This window comes from Polyodon spathula, chromosome 2, assembly GCF_017654505.1.
Source record: "Polyodon spathula isolate WHYD16114869_AA chromosome 2, ASM1765450v1, whole genome shotgun sequence".
Lineage (NCBI taxonomy): Eukaryota > Metazoa > Chordata > Actinopteri > Acipenseriformes > Polyodontidae > Polyodon > Polyodon spathula.
In genome coordinates, this window is record NC_054535.1 from 102,522,285 (window position 1) to 102,542,284 (window position 20,000).

General features: G+C 34.6%; 1 protein-coding gene across 2 annotated transcripts in view; it reads left to right on the forward strand.

The window, feature by feature from the left end:
- LOC121306012 (cotranscriptional regulator FAM172A-like) overlaps positions 1-3,042 on the forward strand; it is a 170,044-nt gene extending 167,002 nt beyond the window's left edge. The window contains exon 11 of one of the 2 annotated variants that reach the window (XM_041237747.1): positions 1,635-3,042. In XM_041237747.1, the coding sequence (XP_041093681.1) occupies positions 1,635-1,786 (152 nt within the window). In that variant the 3' untranslated portion in view covers positions 1,787-3,042. The remainder of the gene's footprint in view (positions 1-1,634) is intronic. The other variant, XM_041237748.1, reaches the window with a different exon arrangement.
- The last annotated feature ends 16,958 nt before the right edge of the window (positions 3,043-20,000 follow it).

The following is a 20,000-nucleotide window of genomic DNA, read 5'->3' on the forward strand; positions in this document are numbered from 1 at the left end:
ATATATATATATATATATATATATATATATATATATATATATATATATATATATCGCAAACGAAAAAAGATGACAGAGCTTATACTAGTCTCCCAGTCAAGTTTACATGTTTAGCCCAGAAAACAGCACTGTCACAATGAGTTAGGCTTGTAAAAGAGAGACACCATTATCATCCTTGAAGGTAATATGAAGGCAAAATTGGCAAATTTATAGGATTGTCTGTGTGTTCCGCTCACAAATGTTGCTCTTATGTGGTGTGGATAACTATAGTATATCTGGACACTAATGTACCCCCAACTGAATCATTATTTGCTTTGCAACCTATACAAAAAACTGCACTGTATTATGGGATTTCCACACATCTGTTGCTAGGCAGCAAATATGGTTACAGGGACTTAGCTATTAGCTGGTGAAATTAAGTGTTGAATCTCTATAAGTAACTATAGCAATGACCTACTATTACACTGTGATAAGAACTGCAATAAAAAAAAAAAAACCTTGAGAAGCTTCCATATGCTGTAATACTACCAGTTGTTAGCCGCATCAGTGGACGTCTTTTTTAATTTAGCAAGAAATGTTTCCTTTCCAAGCTATCTTTGTAATCGTCTAAGAAAAAGAAGAAAAAAAAACAGTGAGGCATCAGCTTTGTCATAACCCTACCATAAACGCTAATTAATTTCTCATCCAAAGCATGACTCTGTACAAAGACAGATTAGCATCCTCTATTGATTAGCAATGCAACTCCTGGGCTTGTAATGTGTTGGAAAATGTTGCTAGAATAGGTTGTCTCGAATGGAGTTTGTTAGCGAGTGTCCCTTTTGAAATTTGGTTATGATTGTTATATGGAAAATAATGCTGAACTGTAGATAGTTCATTTTTGTTATGTTTTGTTGAACAGTATGGTGCAACACATACTTAGTTTAACCCCAACACGCCTTTAGGTACTATAGTCGGTCTGTTCATTATTATTGTTAAACAGATTTAAACCCTTGCATTAGTATGTGCATTACACAAATGTTGGCATGCCTTCCAATGCATAAGAAAAGAATTTGAAACAGATTTGATCATTAACAAGATAATTCCCTTCAGCAAACAAATTAAGGGACTAGAGAGATTGACTGGAGACAACAAGATGTAATAACCCTAAGCCCAAAAGTGCTGTAAAAATGAAATAGTTTGAATTTGCTTTGGGATAAAGAGCTGATGCCCTTTTTACCCTTGAAATTAGCTTTTAACAGCTAACCTCCCCCCTCCCATGTGTTAATATAGAGAAAAATGTACAGCGTCCCATTCAGGGGAGCACAGGCATCACACAACATGTTCTCATCATAATGCATATTTTTCCAGTGAGGAATCCAGAGCTGGAGTGAGAGTGAGAGTGAGTGTGAGTGTGAGCGTGAGTGATTGAGTGTGTGTGAGAGAGTTTTCCCAAAGTGGAGTCAAGCCCTTGGAGATGGTGGAGCAGTGCAATGTAAACGTACCCTCTCTGTGCACAGGGGTGGGCAGGATGAGAGCACTTAGCACATGTCTTGCACTATTACCTCTCCTGTTCCAGCTCTACAACGTTCAACCGCAGACTATATCCAATAATTGTTTTTTTTTTGTGTCTGTCTGTCTGTCTGTCTGTCTTTCAGGTACAGAGCGGCACGAGTTAACGTCATGGAAGAGTTTCCATTCTATTTTCAAGTACTTTACTGAGGCTTTCGAAGCTCAGAACTGTGAAGCCAAACCCACGACGACAGTAACCACAAGGAGCTCCAACAGAATAAAGCATGAAGAGTTTTAAAAGGGAAAAGAAATCTCTCTCCTGTTGCCTTGTTTTGTGTGAGCAAGCCCCCAGCCCCTCATTAGATTGTTTTTCTCTCTAGAGCACAAGGTCGTGGTGTATACATCTAAATAGCGTTTTGCATTATTTTTAGATGACTGCAACTGTCAAAGCAATATGGGTTCACTGGTTGTGCTTCCTGTGGGCTGTAGCTTGCATTTTGTGCTGCCCATCAGTGTGCAGATTAAGGTTGACAGCAGCACTGCACTATGCAGTATGGTGCACCTCTAATTGCCCTGACATAGCCCTGCACTAAGCTAATGCCAGCTTCACACTTCCCTCCTGGTCTATTTGCTTCTTGGCTTTTTCCTATTGCTCTAAGATATATTTGATTTTATTTTTGTTTCTACCAATAATCAAACGGTGATTTTATCTTCTATTTGAAATGTTATACTTTTTAAATCCTCTTTTTTTTGTTTCATCATTTCTGTCCAATGCTGTTTGTAAAGCCATAAGTACAGTAACTGGATTGCTGTGTGTAATAATGCATTTTTGTTGCATACAAGGGTTTTTAAAAGCTGTGTTCTGTGTTAATTGTATGTGTTTTTTAAATACATTTTATCTTCACAGTTGGTAAAATATTTTAAAAGAAAACTGACATTGGCAACTTTATATAATAGAAGGCAGTAAAAATATATAATAATGCAAATACCCCAGACATACTATTACAGTTATTAGCTTTCTTTCGCATCATTGCTCACAAAGTAAAAGTTGGTTATCAGTATATAATGTATTTATTGCATTTGTCTTCCGCATTACGAAGCATCTCATCGACTTTGAAGGATGTATCGCATTTAACAAAAAAGAAATGCCCTAATATTGCAATCATTTCTGTAATTGAGGAGATCCATACAGAGTAAGCCATCGCTGTGTAGAAAGTGAACTAGAGAACGCCAGGCCTGATCATTGCATGGTCAGTTTCATGGGTCTAGCAGCCTACTGAAGAGTGCTTTACAAGTTAAGCCTGTGTGGAATGTTGTTGTGTTATAAACACAAGTTTAGAGCAATTAACAGCAACAAGGTAATCCTCTCCCCGTGTACAGCTTGGCCAAGGGTTTGCATCATTCTATAGAATAAACTCATTGCGCTTCATAAATTCATGAATTACATACCCCATTGTTCTTTTCCATATACTAATAAAATTGAAATGTGACATTTTGAAATCTAACAGGAAATACTGTACTACTATTATGACTTCCGGTAGACTTGTGTGATATCATTTTGTAGTTTCTTTGATTATATGATGTTAAATAAAAGATAAGTTCATATGGTTTTTTTTTTTTTTTTTTTTTTAATTTCTTATGTCTCATTCCTGAAATCCTAGGTGATGCAAAATGTTTGGCTATTGCTGTATCTTGTAAAGGGATAACTTAATGTTAGGAGAAAAAAATGACCTGTATTGTACAATATTGTAACTAAATACCGTCTTCCATTATTAACCAATTAACGTATCCTGTTTTGTGATCTGGTGTATTGACAAAGTTATTATTATTATTATTATTATTATTATTATTATTATTATTATTATTAGTAGTAGTGCTATTATTTCTAAGGGTCTTCCAGCACAGCTGATAAAGGCATGATTATGAATAGGTGATTACTCTGCTGATTATTTTCTTGCAATCATGTCATTGTAAACACGACCTGCTCTTTTTTCTACTCTAGGTTTAAATTATAACATTCGCTAGACTATAAGGTGAAACTGTTAAGACGACAGCAAGCTGTAGGACTTTTAGAAACCTATATAAAACATTTTGTGAGCTTGAGGATTATTCACACAATGCTAATATACAGTACTGAATACGCATGTCATGTACTTTTTCCCTGTCCCATGTATACTGTTCTCAGTGCTTCATTTTACGTTTTGAACACTACCTTTTGCTTAGTGTGTCAGTATTGTTGCCTTATAAATGAATAGCATGACCCTGTTATAACAGCCAACTGCCCAAAAGCCATAGGTAGCTCTGCCAGTAATGTATTGAACAGAACAGCCTTAAACCAAATTTAAAGCACATTTATATTTAAGATGTTAATTATTCCTGATTTTTAACGAGGAACGTTACAAAAAAAAAAACATGTTTTCCAGCAGCCAGTAAATAATGATAATTGCTACAGTTTACAGCAGTGAGTTCTTACATATACAAGCAAATAAAAAGGCCACCATTTTAATACAGTGGTTTGTACTTTTTATGCAGTGCTGGTGACAACTTATACTGAACTCATTTCTGCTTAACTTGGTTTGTAGACATTACAAGTCATAAATATTTAGATTTATATGTTTCAGAGTTACAAACTATCCATAAATACTGCCTACAGTTTGGTGTTTTTTTTTTGTTTGTTTTTGTGGGGGGCGGTGGGTGGGTGGGTGATGGGTTATCAACAAGCATGTTCAATGATTGCAATGAATGTTATATTCTATTTCCAGCAATTGCTTACTTTCACTTTTTGTTGTAATTATTTTGCTTCTGCTCTGTACCCTACCTGTTTTAGGTTGCATTATCTCCTGATATAGCCAAGTACAGTAACTGAATTGTATTTTATTTTTAATTCATGACAAAAGATACTGCTCTATCTGATTGTTTTAATATTTTATGTAATTTTATTAAACAAATAGAAACATGAGTTGCTGATTTTAAAAAGTGATCAAAATCATTATTATTGTGCAGCAAGCCTGACACATTCTGTACTCACTTAATATGTCTGTTTTTATTCAGTAAAAAATGTTACAGAACGAGCAAGAAACAATATGTTAAATGGTAGCTCTTGATGGTTTTTTTTTTTTTTTTTTTAAACAGCTAATTTAGCTCCGAGGTAAATGTTTGTGAATGTGGTCCTTTGTGTGCCATTGTCGTGGAATTCATGGAAATGTATTGCCAAGGACAGTGGCTCTGAACTGTTTTTCGTTGTGTACGCTGCCTCTCCTTTTAACGTCTCTTTAACTCAGCTGAAGACTTAAAACACCTGACCAATAAAATAAAGTGACCCATTTGAAACATTAGGTTGTCAAAATGACTCCAGAATCAGTGACCGTAAAAACGGCAGGAATATTAAGAAATGCGATCTGTATGTGTAAGGGAAGTAGGGAATGAAACGGGAGGGAGCACTAAAGAGAAGCCTGTTGCTTAACTATGTGCACGCTACCGCTTGGCTAACTCCGAAGTGAAGAGTGAAATTGAGTCTATAGGGAAAGTGATCCGAGCCCTATACTCAGATATCCGGAATGAAATCAAACCGCTCTTGACAGTTATCTGCTGATATCAGCTCAGATTATTAGCAAAAGAAATCCATTGAAATGCATCATTTTAAAACCCGTTAAATTGGAATTGGCTTACACAGCGACCTCTCTCTCTCTCTCTCTCTCTCTCTCTCTCTCTCTCTCTCTCTCTCTCTCTCTCTCTCTCTCTCTCTCTCTCCCCTTTTCCTGTGTTTTGGCCCGAAAAACGTACCTTTGTCTTCGATCCTCTGCATACGTGATCTACAAAAATAAAGAAAAACTAATAAGTAAACAAATAAACAGATTAAATAAAAAAACAAACTTTCAGATTGCGTGCTGTATAATAGCATGTTTTCTATTTGTGTTATCAAACTTAACAGATCCTTGACAGTCAAAACCATAAAAACCCATGCGTTAAAATCAGGTATAAGGTCATTAATCTTTATAAAGGAGTCATATCCTTCTTAGGGTTACAACGCCATTTGTTTTCACGTGTTGAAAACCAATACGGTCATAAAACGCACCCACAATACATCTTTGAAATCTTCCCGTTAACCCTATAGCAGCTAGTGTATAGGGGTCGTGTGGGTAAAGATCTCATATTGCCTTGGGTGAGCAACAAATAATATATAGCAGTAGCCTACAGTATCCAACTAAAGTCATAGTATAATCATAATAATTAGCAGAAATGAACATGTTGCCACAAACGATAAATCACATGAACCCGATACAGAAGTGATCCTGAGTGCTTCCTTAAGTTCCATGAAATCCTACTTAAATAACTCTTAAACAGCTCATAGAAACGTTATTCTTCTCGATTTCCCACCAGATTCACGCAGTGACCTCCTCTGTATAAGGCAGGAAGATCTGCTAAGACACATCACGCTCTGAAACGGTTCCAGGGTAGCTGCATTTTGATAATGAGCACTAAGAGTTTAAATGCATTCCCAACAAAAGGTTATTATAATGGCCTTTTGATTTTGGTTTTGCTTTTAAAAAGCACGATGTCCTCAAATAGCTCAATAGCCTGGAACACTAGATCAAGCCCAGTCTAAAATGATTTGTTTTCATAGTGACTGGCCTATTAAATAAGTAGCTAATGGTAAGTAATCCTACCACATGCACCTTTGCTCTACTTAACAGTTATCGCTTTAAATAATAAATGGACATGCAATATTTAGTTTATATGCTTTTAACAAAGAAAGTGTTTACTTAGGTGACGCTATCTGCACACTTCATCATTCAATACATCAGACACCGCGCGTTTTTTTTTTTTTTTTTTTTTTTCCATGTTACAAATTCCTTTGAAGTAATTTGCTGTTCAAACAATGGTCGCATCTCATATCGCCCACGTTGTGTTTGTACCAATGTAAAGTGTGTTCTATTCGCTTTTGTTTTCAGCAAGAAAAAGAAAAATAAGCTACATTTCTATTTAAAAACGACAGAAGCAAAATTAAACCCGCGCTTCCACATAATTCATTACTGCTTTTAAAAGTTATGTTTTTATCCGTCTTAAGAGTGAGCCAGCTTTGTACTGGTATTAACAGAGGCGAGTGGAATGGGTATAGAGAAAAGAATAATAATACTAAGTTAACCCCAGCTACCTGGCTACAGTATTCATCTATATAGAACAACGTTTTCTCTTTCCCTGTACGAGAGCCGACTGCTTAGAGTCAGATGTTTTGGGTTGCAACATGGCTTTTTAAAAATGTATTTATTTATTTTTAAAGTACGTACTGGTATAACTGGATGTATACTAAAGTTGCCTGTGATACCTGTTTTTGAGTTTAATTCGTGGTAGTTTTAATGCAGTTTCTCTTTGATGTTTTAGGTAAAGTGGATCAGTATATAGTAGATTATTTTTGGTTGCCATCGTTTGCCCCATTCTGTTCTATTACTATACGTAACTCCGAATCACATTTCAGTATCAATACTGCTATAAAATTATTTGTTACGTGGATTATTTACTGTCTACCAATACACATAAATTAGCAGAATAAACATTAGGCCTATATCCACTTTGTCTCCAACTCATGGACAAAGAGTTGATCATTTTAAAAAAATGGAGCTCTTCTAGGTCTATAATGTATATTACTGTTGCATGTTAATCGTTGTCTTATCCTGATTTCATGGCGTTCCCCTGATACCTGTCAATACTGCCTATAAAATGATATTTCAATTATTATGTGAATTATGCATGCCCTAGTGCCCGCCCTTTCTCGTGCACAATCCTACATATGAACTATTACCACAGAGTAAATGCTCGGGTAAGTTAAAATGGCACTTTCTTCCACCGTTCTATAAGGGGACTATTCCACCAGATCAGTGACAGCGCTCTATTTGCATAATTGTATGCTCTGGTCTGAAGAGAAAACTAACCCCCGAATTGTATGGGTCACTAAACTGCAACAATCAGCGTTTTATCTCTATGCTAAACAAAACCTATAGATGCTATATAGATATATATATATATATATATATATATATATATATATATATATATATAATATATATAAATATATATATAAATTAATGTTATGGTATATTCGATATATATTAATGTTTTGGTGGTCGAGGCGATGTCCAATAGAAACTAATAGATACCAAACTATTGAGTCTACAGTCAGGGATTAGCAGAAAGAAACCTAACCTCGTATTAGGATGGTCGTCAGACAACAGAGAGTGCACAGATTTTACTGATTAATTCTGTTTTGGAATGCATTAATGAAAGATGTTTATAATGAAGTACATACAATCACTTAAAAGTCATGCCTATTTTCTGTCCACGGTTACCAATCTCTCTTTATGAGTAATTATGTGAAACAATACATTAACAAACTTTTTAGACCAAAATGCTTAGTACTGTAATATGTACATTTCATCTGTAGCTATTAATATTGATCTACATACAAACATGCTAGTTGTGTATTCTTACAACGCAAATGTTTATTCAACGTATAAGTCATATTTGGCCACTTCACAGTTTATGAACTACAGCACTCAGCAGCTAATAAATTTGAAAACAGCCATTTTAATTCCATCCATACAGTAATTTACAAAAGACTCTTCTGTTTTCTTGTCATTTTTTCTCTTTTTTTGTTACTTCGTCAATCGCGCGTAAATTGTTTTCCTTCCAGCTCATTTGAAGATGAAGCAGCGTTCCGCGTGGGATTTCCGTTACCATTTGCTTTTCACTGAGATCAATACAGTATGGCATGCCTCGCGGACGTGTGTACAGCCCGACACAAACCCAAACTCTACCGAGATCAAGGCTGCCTGGACTCCTTGGAGGAAGCGCATGCCATAACGAGGGAAACAAACTGAAAAGTTAAAATACATGTTTTCTTATCACCGACTCTAACTGCATAGCGAGATCTAAAAATAAAATAAAAAAAATCATGCTCTTTGAATACCAGATATATATAACGGTAGTCCACCGGCGGCTTTTAACTCCCTTTAAGGCTCTGATGTGCATATATGCAGTGATGGTGAAATACAGAACTGACCCGTATTCGCCGGGCTGTCTGTGTCTAGTTTGGCAAATGTTTTTGCAGTGGTATCAGGGTAAGCGTTGTCCCTTAAAACACTTACTATAGGGTTTCTGTATAGTAGGCTTATTACTTTAACGGTTGGCTATGTTGCATTAGTCTTTCATAGTTAAATAAAGCCTAGACATTGAAAATATTCCATTTACAGAGGGGACTGGTATATGAAAGTTTAATGAAATAAATGTTAGTATGAACAAGAACAAAATATACGGAAGGAAATTACACTCCCTTGATTTGTAAAAAGGGTGTATCGTAAGACAGTTGTGTGTAAAAGTCAATAGGCGAATATTGAATATGGAAAGTAAATCTTCCGAGGAGAGAACTTTCAGACGAGCGTTTGTTTAACCAAGAGCAAGCACAGAAACGCTGCAAACTAGTGTGCGCATATATATATATATATATATATATATATATATATATATATATATATATATATATATATATATATATATATATATGTATATATAAAACATTGTGTGTGTGTGTGTGTAAACCCAAGAAAACAAGAACAACAATCAGTAACGTAAAGGAATGAAAAACAGACAAAGTGGAGGTGTGGTCCCAGACAAAAACCCGACAAAATACTTAATACTGTGCTTGAAAGTAATTTGAGTCCAATCATTTCAGAATTATAAAACACAGCACTTTTTGGTGTGCGTTTACCAGCGTAATAGTTAATTATACGACTGTCGGCTTTAAATGCGGAACAGTTATAATGGTCAACGGAATATCCATGTCGCTTTTAGCTGATGCATTCTTGGGATATTAAAAATGTAAGCACAACGACCGATAATGACATGCAGTAGACTATAACATATAAACACATGGGCACACGACAAATACAACCAGCTCTGCTCAACAGTTCAGATGCTTGCTTTCTTTCTTTCTTTCTTTCTTTCTTTCTTTCTTTCTTTCAATTTAATTCTGATTTGTATAAACGGTCGTCATTATAAACACGAATAAGTCTTCAGTTCCAGGTGTACCTTCGTGACTGAATAATGACAGCTTGTCAAATCAAAGGCACAAGGGTGTGTCACAGAAAGCAATGGCACGTTTGTGTATTTCTTTCCCTTGCTGTTATCTTTCAAATGATTTTATTACCGAACCTTTATCTGAACCCCATGTAAAGCAGAACCCTCTGAGACACAATGGTTCTATGGACTTTCTTTACAACGCGTTCAGAAACACTTTTTATAAGTGATTGGGCATTTACTGTAACATGAGACGTGTAACAGTAAATTGTCCTTTGATATATCAAATAATAATTGTGATATTGCTTGTTTTCATAGTCTAAACAAACTTGTTTTCAAACGAATTAACGAAGTATGTGGGCATCATACCTGTTTCGCAGTCATTGGGAATGTGGCGCTAATCGAAACAATTATTAAGAGAAAGCAAAACTGAAAAATGATTTACTTTTATAAACTAATATATGCTTGTCTTTTTATGTATATCCATAAAAAAATCTAAACCGACATGTCTTTATATTGTATATAAATATGCTATGCCTTTAAACAAACGCTTTTGAAAACGATAAATGTATGTTTTTGTCCCGATAACTTTAAAAATAGTTTACAAATACATATTTTATTTATCTACTCATACCAGCGCTTTATTAGATTTGTATTGTATTTTATTTGTGCATTAAACAAGCTCTTTAGTTGATGCATTACAAAAGTATATAGGTTTGCTCATGTATCAAATTTAATATTATGTTATTCCCTTTCGAGAAGTCAAAAGTTTTACATTAATTTCAATTACAACATTATTTTCCCTAGTTTTATGTGTCAATATAAAATGAATGGTTCTGTATTCAACTTATATTCACAGAGTGATTATATCTGTGTATTAATTAACCAGTTGTCTTTTCGGCACGTGGATCTCTAAACCTGGCAATGTTTGAATTCATTTTATATTCCTTCAATTTCCCAAATCGCGACTTCAATAAATATGATTTGTTACATTATCATCACAGAACAAAGACGTGGCATTTCGATTGCAAGGGAATCCCTCGGCGAGCTCCAGTCGTCCAGACACTGCCGAGTAAAAACATCGAGATAAAGATAATTAATATTTCTTTATCTAAGCGTCCCTGAACATTCCTATTTAATTCCAATAAACGATTTAATGGCCACTAAAGACACGATTGTTACGCCACTGTGAGTTGAAAGCGGACAGGGTTTCCTGTGATAAAGCTCAGAGATGTTGTTTTTTCATATTTTGCTGTGCACATCTTCCAGATGTGAAAGCTGCTTCTTCCTGTAAGGGGCAGAACTGAATTTTCCTTTTATTTTATCTTTTTTTTTTGTTCCTAGTGCTCAGGTACTAGTCAATGCCCCAGCGTCCGCAGAGCGCGGAGAGGTTTAATCAGCTCCTCTCACACTTGCAAATCGTTTCCCTTTGAGGATCCTACTTCTCGTTCGAGTATGGGAACGGGATGCCCTTAGCATACTGTCATTCTCTTAAGAGACTGCACCATAGTCCAAAACCAGCAAACAATGAATGCATGATCTTGTACTGTAGGACTTGAATAATAATAATAATATAATAATAATAATAATAATAATAATAATAATAATAATAATAATAATAATAATAATAATCATATATTCTTATTATAATTAATAGTATTATTATATTATTATTAGTATTTTACGCATTTATTTTAAATTATTTATATTAACTAAATCTGTTGTATTTACTTGTTTTTTCCTCCACAATCTTAATATGGCTCAAGACAGCATCACAATCATGTTTAAAATGTTCACCCAGCTGAAAAGGGTCAAGTTAAAGATCCTATTGTTTAGAATATATTCACTGTGTAATTGTTAGGATTTTAAACACACACACACACACACACACACACACACACACACACACACACACACACACACACACACACACACACACACACACACACACAGTAATACCATTGTTAAATAGTTCATAGTTGTAAAGAGTGGATTTAAAACGCAATGGATGCTGTGAATGAACTATTAACCACCAGTGTTAATCTGTTTAAATTAAGATATTTGTTTGCTGTTACAATCATAACAAAATAATCAATTGCAATTTTAAAATTTCGTTTAATACTCATGCTAACAGATACATGCTATTGTGTTTTAAAAAAAACTAAACAAAAACCGAATGTAACCTCAAGGCGAATACGTTTATATATTGCATTTTCAATAGTTATCTAGGTTAAGAATGAACGAGAACATTTGATCCAAAATGCTTAGTTCAGACTCGTGGAACTCAACCTAAAGATATGTTTTCTTTGACAATAATTACATTATCAAGAAATAAGTGTGGAATATCAGTGGTCAATAATCTGTATACTCTCCTTGCTGAATTAATCCAAGTTCACCAAACCACCTGCTGGCCGGTTTGTCCAAATGTCAATATTAATCAGAAATATTCTGTTGTAAGCTTCAACAGCACACGATTTGAAATACACTTGACCTAATGTAACGCAGAAAATAGAGACTCGTGCTTTTCTGTTTAAATGTGTCAGTTCCTTTTACATTTCTAATGTAGATTTAAACAATAAACACAATAATACAAGTGCTTTTTAATGCTCTCCGTCACAAAGCATATATATATATATATATATATATATATATATATATATATATATATATATATATATATATATATATATATATATATATATATATAATGTGTGTGTGTGTGTGTGTGTGTGTGTGTGTGTGTGTGTGTGTGTGTGTGTGTGTGTGTGTGTGTGTGTGTGTGTGTGTGTGTGTGTGTGTTTAAAGTAAGTGTTGTCTATACTGTGTAAAATTATATCAAGATGTATTATAAGCCTTGGCGCGGTTGGGTTGTATTGATTAGTGTCCTGAGCTATCTAATTTGATGGGCCCTTCATCTGCCTCCGAAGTCAGTGTAGCACCATGGACAGCGCTCTGTCTTGACCTTCAACTCGCTACCCTTAAACTTCAGATCCAATTACTTCTGCCACTATGAAACTACACCAAAATGAAAGTGATCTTTTATATGTGAGCGAGATGCTCGCTAAAGCTAAACTTCGTTCTCTACTTTAGTTCATATTTAAATGCCGTTTATTTATTTATTTATTTCAATTTCACCCAATAATTAGATCATGTCATGGAGGTTACAGTACGTGGCCAATGTTATGCACCAGTTTTAGTACTGTCCATCAGGTAGTATGTTACCTTACATATATATATATATATATATATATATATATATATATATATATATATATATATATATATATATATATATATATATATATATATATATATATCATCCGCCGCAACATTTGTTCATATTTTTTATTCCCCTCCCTCACGTTCTACGTTCTTAATAATTAAAATATAATTTATATTGTCGATATACAAACTTAATTTACCCCACTGCTTTCTTGATTGTTTATACCGTGCTATGTTTGCTAAGTTGCTTAAAACGCACTTATCTAGTGATTATTGCAACTTGTACATTACATCCTAACTGAGCTGTGTTGATAAGCAAACTACTAATTGACTGTCAGGTGTTTTTTTTCTGATTTTCAAACAGGAAGTTAATTCTGTGTTAAAGAAAGTGTAGCCTATATAAACTTCGAAAGCATCCGCACGGGCTCTGGCGGCTGGAGGATTTGTTGCTGGGGAAAGCTGTTTGATGGAGCTCTGCAGCTTCCAGACAGCTTGTTAATTAAAGCCCCTGGAGATGAGCCTCTGGAGCCACCGTCCATATCAGAACATTGTTAACTATACTGACAGCAACTAAGGAGCTGGAACGACGACTCTACCATTATCTTGCAATGCAGGCGCTTCCTTTTATCAGACTTTTACAGATGTTGTATACTGTATGATTATTATCCCAAAGAGAAAGCATATGGCACGTTGACACCCCCAAACCCCACCACCTCAATGTCTTTTATGAAATGTTTAACTGTATTGTCATGACGATATGGCACCTGTAACTGCTTCAAGACATAGGCCTACTTAGGGACAATTCCATACATATATAATTTACTGTCAGTATAATTAACGGCATCCTATCATCTAATCACTTAGGTAGCGCTGCTCTTTTCGAAATCCTTTCATTCGGGTGTAGTGATGTTTATCAAAAGGAAGGTGGTGTTCATCTACTCTTCCTCCACGAATCGCGCCTATAAAGTTTATTTTAGAGGGTTTTCATAATTGAAATGGAAACTCTTTCCATGAGACTCGCATTCAAAACGTATCCAGTCATTCGGTTAACGTATAGTCCTTATTTGAAAGATTTAAGTTGAGGGAAAACAGTTTTTGGAACACTGCCATATCAATTCGATTTATCAATTACTCCTGGTAATGCGCACTAGTTATATAATTCCAACTCTGTTCCAAAAGCGGTTATTATAGCCGGTGTCTTCTATGCATTATTCCACCTTAATCGAGCTCATATCTGCCCTTTGACTCCAGGATCTGACCGATATTTTATGCATAGGTAGAAGGATGCCTTGTTAGAATTCAGTCTAGACGAGCAAATAAATAATACAATGAAGCTGCGAAGGCGAATACGATTCATAATTTACCCCTAAAAAATCACAAATAACTTAACATAAAAAATGCCTACACCTTCTAGAGTGAATTTTAAATATATAGACAAAAATACTTAAAAAGAGTTGCTGTAAAACGACAGCAAATATTTAAGAAATATACCTCACACCAAAATATATTCGCAAATGTATAGCAAATACAGGCCTACTGCTTTGAATTAATGAGGATATTTCTTTTCCTAATGTTTTAACTTTTCTTTGTCTTTTTTTTTTAATCTGTGTCAGTTTTCTCTCTTAGAAGTCGCGGTTCTAAGTCTGTAGGTAACACAAATTCAAGCTGGGTTCCTATTTCATCTTTTTAAATGTTGGGTTGTGGCGGGGGTTTACCCTTGAAAGTGATCATCTGTTTTGCACACATTGTTTCTCGATCTTCATTCATGCCCCATAATAATAAGAAGAACACTTTCTAATTGCAAGTTTTCCTTTTCAAATAATGGGGGATCGCGAGCTTCCCCTGCGCTGTAAATACATGAAGTGGGTTTTATCAATCAATGTACTGTACATTAAAGTTTACTGAAAACGCTTTTTTTTAACCACACGCAGGGACCCTGTATATTACATATAACAGGTTCACTGTGATTATAAGATCCACATAATCAATAAATGTCCAGTGTGCTGGGAAAGGGGGCTGGGAGGTGGGATTAAACAATATTAACTCATTTTGCAGACACATTTTTTTTAGTTTCTTTGATGTAAAATGCCAGTATTTAATTGCTGTTTTTTTTTCCCTTGAAATAAATAATATTTGTTGAATGTCATTCATATTTGTGGCTCCTGTGTTTAATCTAGTATACTCGCTGTGTTACGCTTTAAAGCAGTTGTGTCATATCCCTTGTGAATACGTTTATAACCCTCTTTCGCCAGGTTACTCTTCTATCTCGTATAACCCTTCAAAGTCATCTTTAAACGGCTCTTGTGGTCTTAGGATCATTTGTCAACGTCAAATGTGGACTAGCTTCTATTTACTGAAATTAAAGCCCGTGTATCATATCTTGTAAAAAAAAAAAAAAAAAAAAAAAAAAAAAAAAAAACAAAACAAACAAACAAACAACAAACAAAACACAAACAACAAAAAAAAAAAAAAAAAAACAACATCTCGTGAGCCCAAGATGAGTTGCTGCTAAAAAAATCAATACGTTGGGCATGAGGTATACTGAAAATAAAAAATAAATAAATACATAAAAAACATAACAAAAAAACCCCTCTTTTGGTTGTATAAACTTTTTAGCTGTTCACAGTGTTTTTTTCTCAGGATTTTATCTTTAATTTATTATAAATGCAATATGAAATATCAGAAATATATTAAGCTGAGTTTAGCTTTCAGGCCGGTTATCTTTTTTTCGGAACAATCTATTGTTAGATACATATATATATATATATATATATATATATATATATATATATATATATATATATATATATATATATATATATATATATATAAATAAGATATTTATACAAATAAGAAACACATATTTTAGATGGACACTATATGAATCATTGTGAAAAGTTTATATATATTTTTTTCAATGTCCTAAATAAAGTAAAATATACATATTTTATATCTTCGATACAAATTCTCTTAGAACAGACGATATGAAATATATAAAGGACATGTTCCAAATATCAAAACAAGTTGAAAAGACACAACACTGCACACTCCCCCACGCCCCCCCCACACGCCCCCCCCCCCCCCCCCCCCCCCCACACACACATACCCCCCCACCCCCCCCCCCCCCCCCCCATATATATATATATATATATATATATATATATATATATATATATATATATATATATATACATATTCCATATAAAAACAAACAAACAATTCCAGAGCTACATACATATTCGAATTACACATACCATACACAATACACGTTTCATGTATGAATATTTACACATGCAAAATAAAATAATAAATAAAAAATAACAAACAACGATGAGAGAGTATTTTAATTACAGTAAAGCATGATTCATGACAACTAAAACAGTTGTTTAAGTGAGACAAATGTACAAGTTCCAAGCACAGGTAAACTGTGCAGGCTGCATGCTGTTTATGTTATTTGTGTGTAATACGATTTTAAAGGCGATGGAGCACAGTCATTATCCTTCCCAGTATACTTCAGAACAAACAGCCTAACTGTATTTTCAAAGGCATTAAACACGGTATTAAAATAACAACTCTTCAATGTTCTGGGCTTACAAAAAATAACGTAACCATTTCTCAAGTTTTAACTCCTGGTTTTCTTCATACGCTGTTTATTATATAAACAGCTGGTCTTTTCAACATAAATGTATTTGTTCTTTAAAGAAAAAGAAACACAACGAATTATTTTGGTTTAGCCAATGACTAAAATTATTCGACTGCACATTTTATAAAGTTTTTTTTTTTGCTACTAATACTATCACACTTTTTTCCCCTTAGTTAATTTTACGATAGCCTATTAAACACACAGGGTGTGTAACATAAATAATCAAGCATCATCCAAACTCTAGCATTGCATTAAGGATAAATAAATAGAATAAAACAAAGTAAGAAAACAAAAGATATCCAGTGAGCTGTCTCTCACCGATTTTGTCAGTTCGAGAAGTTTAAAAAAAAAAAAAAAAACAATTGGAAATATTGCTTAAAAAAAAAAAAAAAAGAAAGAAAAAAAAAAGACGGTTTATCCTGGCGCTGGAGGGTCCCAGTACACATAGCGCCATCTAGCAATCAAACCTAGAAACAAACGCAGAAGGAGCGAGATGAAGGCTCCGCAGCAGCATAGGACAGGGGGTTAGCTGAGCGATCACTGGCCAGAGACAACACGGACAAGTTTAAACGTTACCAGTTTCTTAAATATGAATGAGGTATGCTTGGGCGTTATGCTTCACTATTTAGTGAACGCGTTTGACAAAAACAAACAAACAAATAAAAAACTCCGCAAGATTTGAAATGATCCACTGATAAAAAGAGGAATGTCTACTTGCATTGTATTTCCCCTAAAGGCGTTACATTAAAGACATTTGTTTATGCTTATATAACATAACTATATAAACCAACTTCTATATGAGGGGCAGAATTGTAAAGTTAAAGATTCTGTTTTACTGAAGCGTTCATTAATAATTCTCTCATGTATACTCAGATGACAATGTAAATTAAACGGAATTACGTCCATATATAATGTTACTAGCCTAACAGTCTAATTTTAATATTAATAAAAAAAAAAAAAATAATAATAATTATATATTAATAATAATAATAATAATAATAATAATAATAATAATAATAATAATAATAAAAATAATAATAATAATAATAATAATAATAAATACGATCCTGTGGGCATATGTTTTTCACCAGTAAATTAAAACTGTAGGCTAACCCTAAAACAAAACAAAACAAAAAAAAACCTGCTATTGTTATCCTAAAATAACAATAGCAGTGTACCAGGACTAAATATCAAACCCGTAATTTAAATAAAGGCTCCTATAATAACTCAAATGAACACAAAATACAAACTGCAGTTCTTAAATAGACACCCACAGTAACACGATTATGAGGATTATTTGTATCATTATTGCTATTGGAACAATGCACAGATCTATGATGGACTATGGTCGCTCAGTATTGTATATATAAAAAAAAAAAAAATCTATTGCATCAATCCCATAACAGCTCATCTGCACTGTTAGATAGCCAGCTGTGTAATGTAACATTGATTCATTGCGTTTAAAAGTGCGTGTACACACATGCCAACTGCACTCTGTTGTGTTTTCTCACAACCTGAGATTTATTTTCTACTTAGCGCTAGTTCAACAAAACAATGCCATGTAAATGTATTATCCTCGAGAAAATACGCCAGATATTTGACGAAATTTACGGTTGCGGTATTTGTAGAAACCACAGAGAAGTGGGGTAACTTGAAACACAACCGAGCTGGCAGGAAAGCCCAAAACAGTCTTATTTTAAGCGCCTATCAAAAGGATTTGTCAAGCAGACTGTCCCCGTAGAAAAAATACTGTTCAGTCCCTTAAAAAAAAAACAAAAAAAAAAAACAGCGAATAATTGACTACAGTATAATGCAATTTATTTATTTTGTCTTTCGCCTGAAGAGTTAAAACATTACATAAATCTTCTCCTGTAAGTGGATTATTACACAAATTACAAGAAATTAAAGTAAGTGGGGATTTTTCTGTTTTTTTTTTTTTTTTTACCGTTTTTTTTGTTTGCTTTTGTTTTTGTGCTTCTCTAATCTTATTATATTTGTTTTGTTCAATGGCGAAGCCTTACATATAATTTTGCTGAACAAAAATCTTTCTAAAAGACAGCATGTCTATTAATGTGAGCGTTTGCCGTGCTTTCCCTGTGTACCAGTCTAGGTACACGTCCTGTTCTATCTCTTAGTTCGATTTAGGTGAATGATAACAGATCACTTGGATCCTGTCAGCCTGCTGTCACATTGAGGTGTACAGGTCCTTCATTTTAGTCTCTTTAAAAAACAAACAAACAAACAAACAAACAAAAACATATATCTTATCAGGCGGGGAAAAAACCACCTTGTTAATGTGTAACTATGTTGTCCACTATTTTAATGAGTGTTTCAGGGCCAGCACATGCCTTTATGAAGACTCGTACACTCATGTGAGTATAATTGTAATATTAAAATGTACCGGCCAACAACCGGTGAACTCTTATTTCAGCTTTTCTTTTTTCATTATTATTATTATTTTTTAACACTGTGAAGGCTGTGCTTTTTCATGCACCCAGCCTTTTCTTATATAAAACTAAGTTTTTAAAAGACGTCTAATAGTCACTGGAGAGTTGCTTGGACGAGGACACTATCTCCTTTATGCTGAGGAGGAGCGAAGATGTGGAACGTTTTGTTATCAGTAGTATAGGGAAAGCTTTGTAAGGTATTTTTTGCCATAAAAGCACCAGCCCCCTGCATGAAAGTGTGACCCTATCTGGCCTTGTCCACTTTCTGTCCAGTTTAGCTGTGGTAGAACCCGCCGACCCCCCATCCCCATCCCCATCCCCATCCCCTCCCCATCCCCATCCCCATCTCCATCTCCATCCCCATCCCCTTTGCCTTATACCCGCAGCTAACCCCCTTAACCTCCACTCCACCCAAAAAAACGCTTTCAAGCAAACTTTACTGCAATCGCCAGCAAATGCAAATGCAGAATGCGAGCGAGATGGGGGCGAGAAAATAAATCATAATAAATGAAAATTATTTGTTTCGAAATTGAATATTTGAAGCCCCTCAAATTCTTGCAAGGATAAAGCTGCCCATATTCTAATTGCCTCAAAATACATCACCATTTCAGAAAGAGAAGGGATCTGAAAACCTAGAGAATTTGCCCATTTGGATTAAGAGCGTTTATTTCTTCATGGCCTTTGAAGGGAAGGGGTCATGTCACTCAGAAAGAAAAGGCCATTCCTTTAACCTCCTTCCTAATACACCCACAACACAGCCTCCCTCTCTTTCCCCCTTCTCTCTCATTCTCTCCCCCTTCTCTCTCATTCTCTCCCCCAAGCCCCCCCTCTCTCTCTCTCACTCACTCACTCACTCACACACACAGACACACACACACACACACATAAACTCGCCATTCAAGTTGGCTTTAAGGCAACATGCAGCAAAGACGACAAAAGAGCCGTTTTCGTAAGGCCTTATTAATAAACTATTTGGGCATTTTCATTTTTTGTGGAAATGTGTTGTACCCATAAATGATTAATAATCCATGAGAGGACACTGTCAAAACCCACGTTTGTTCCCTGTAACTGGGGTGAAACACCTATCTAAACAAAACGATTCAGCAATCCATTATAAAGAAAAATAGAAA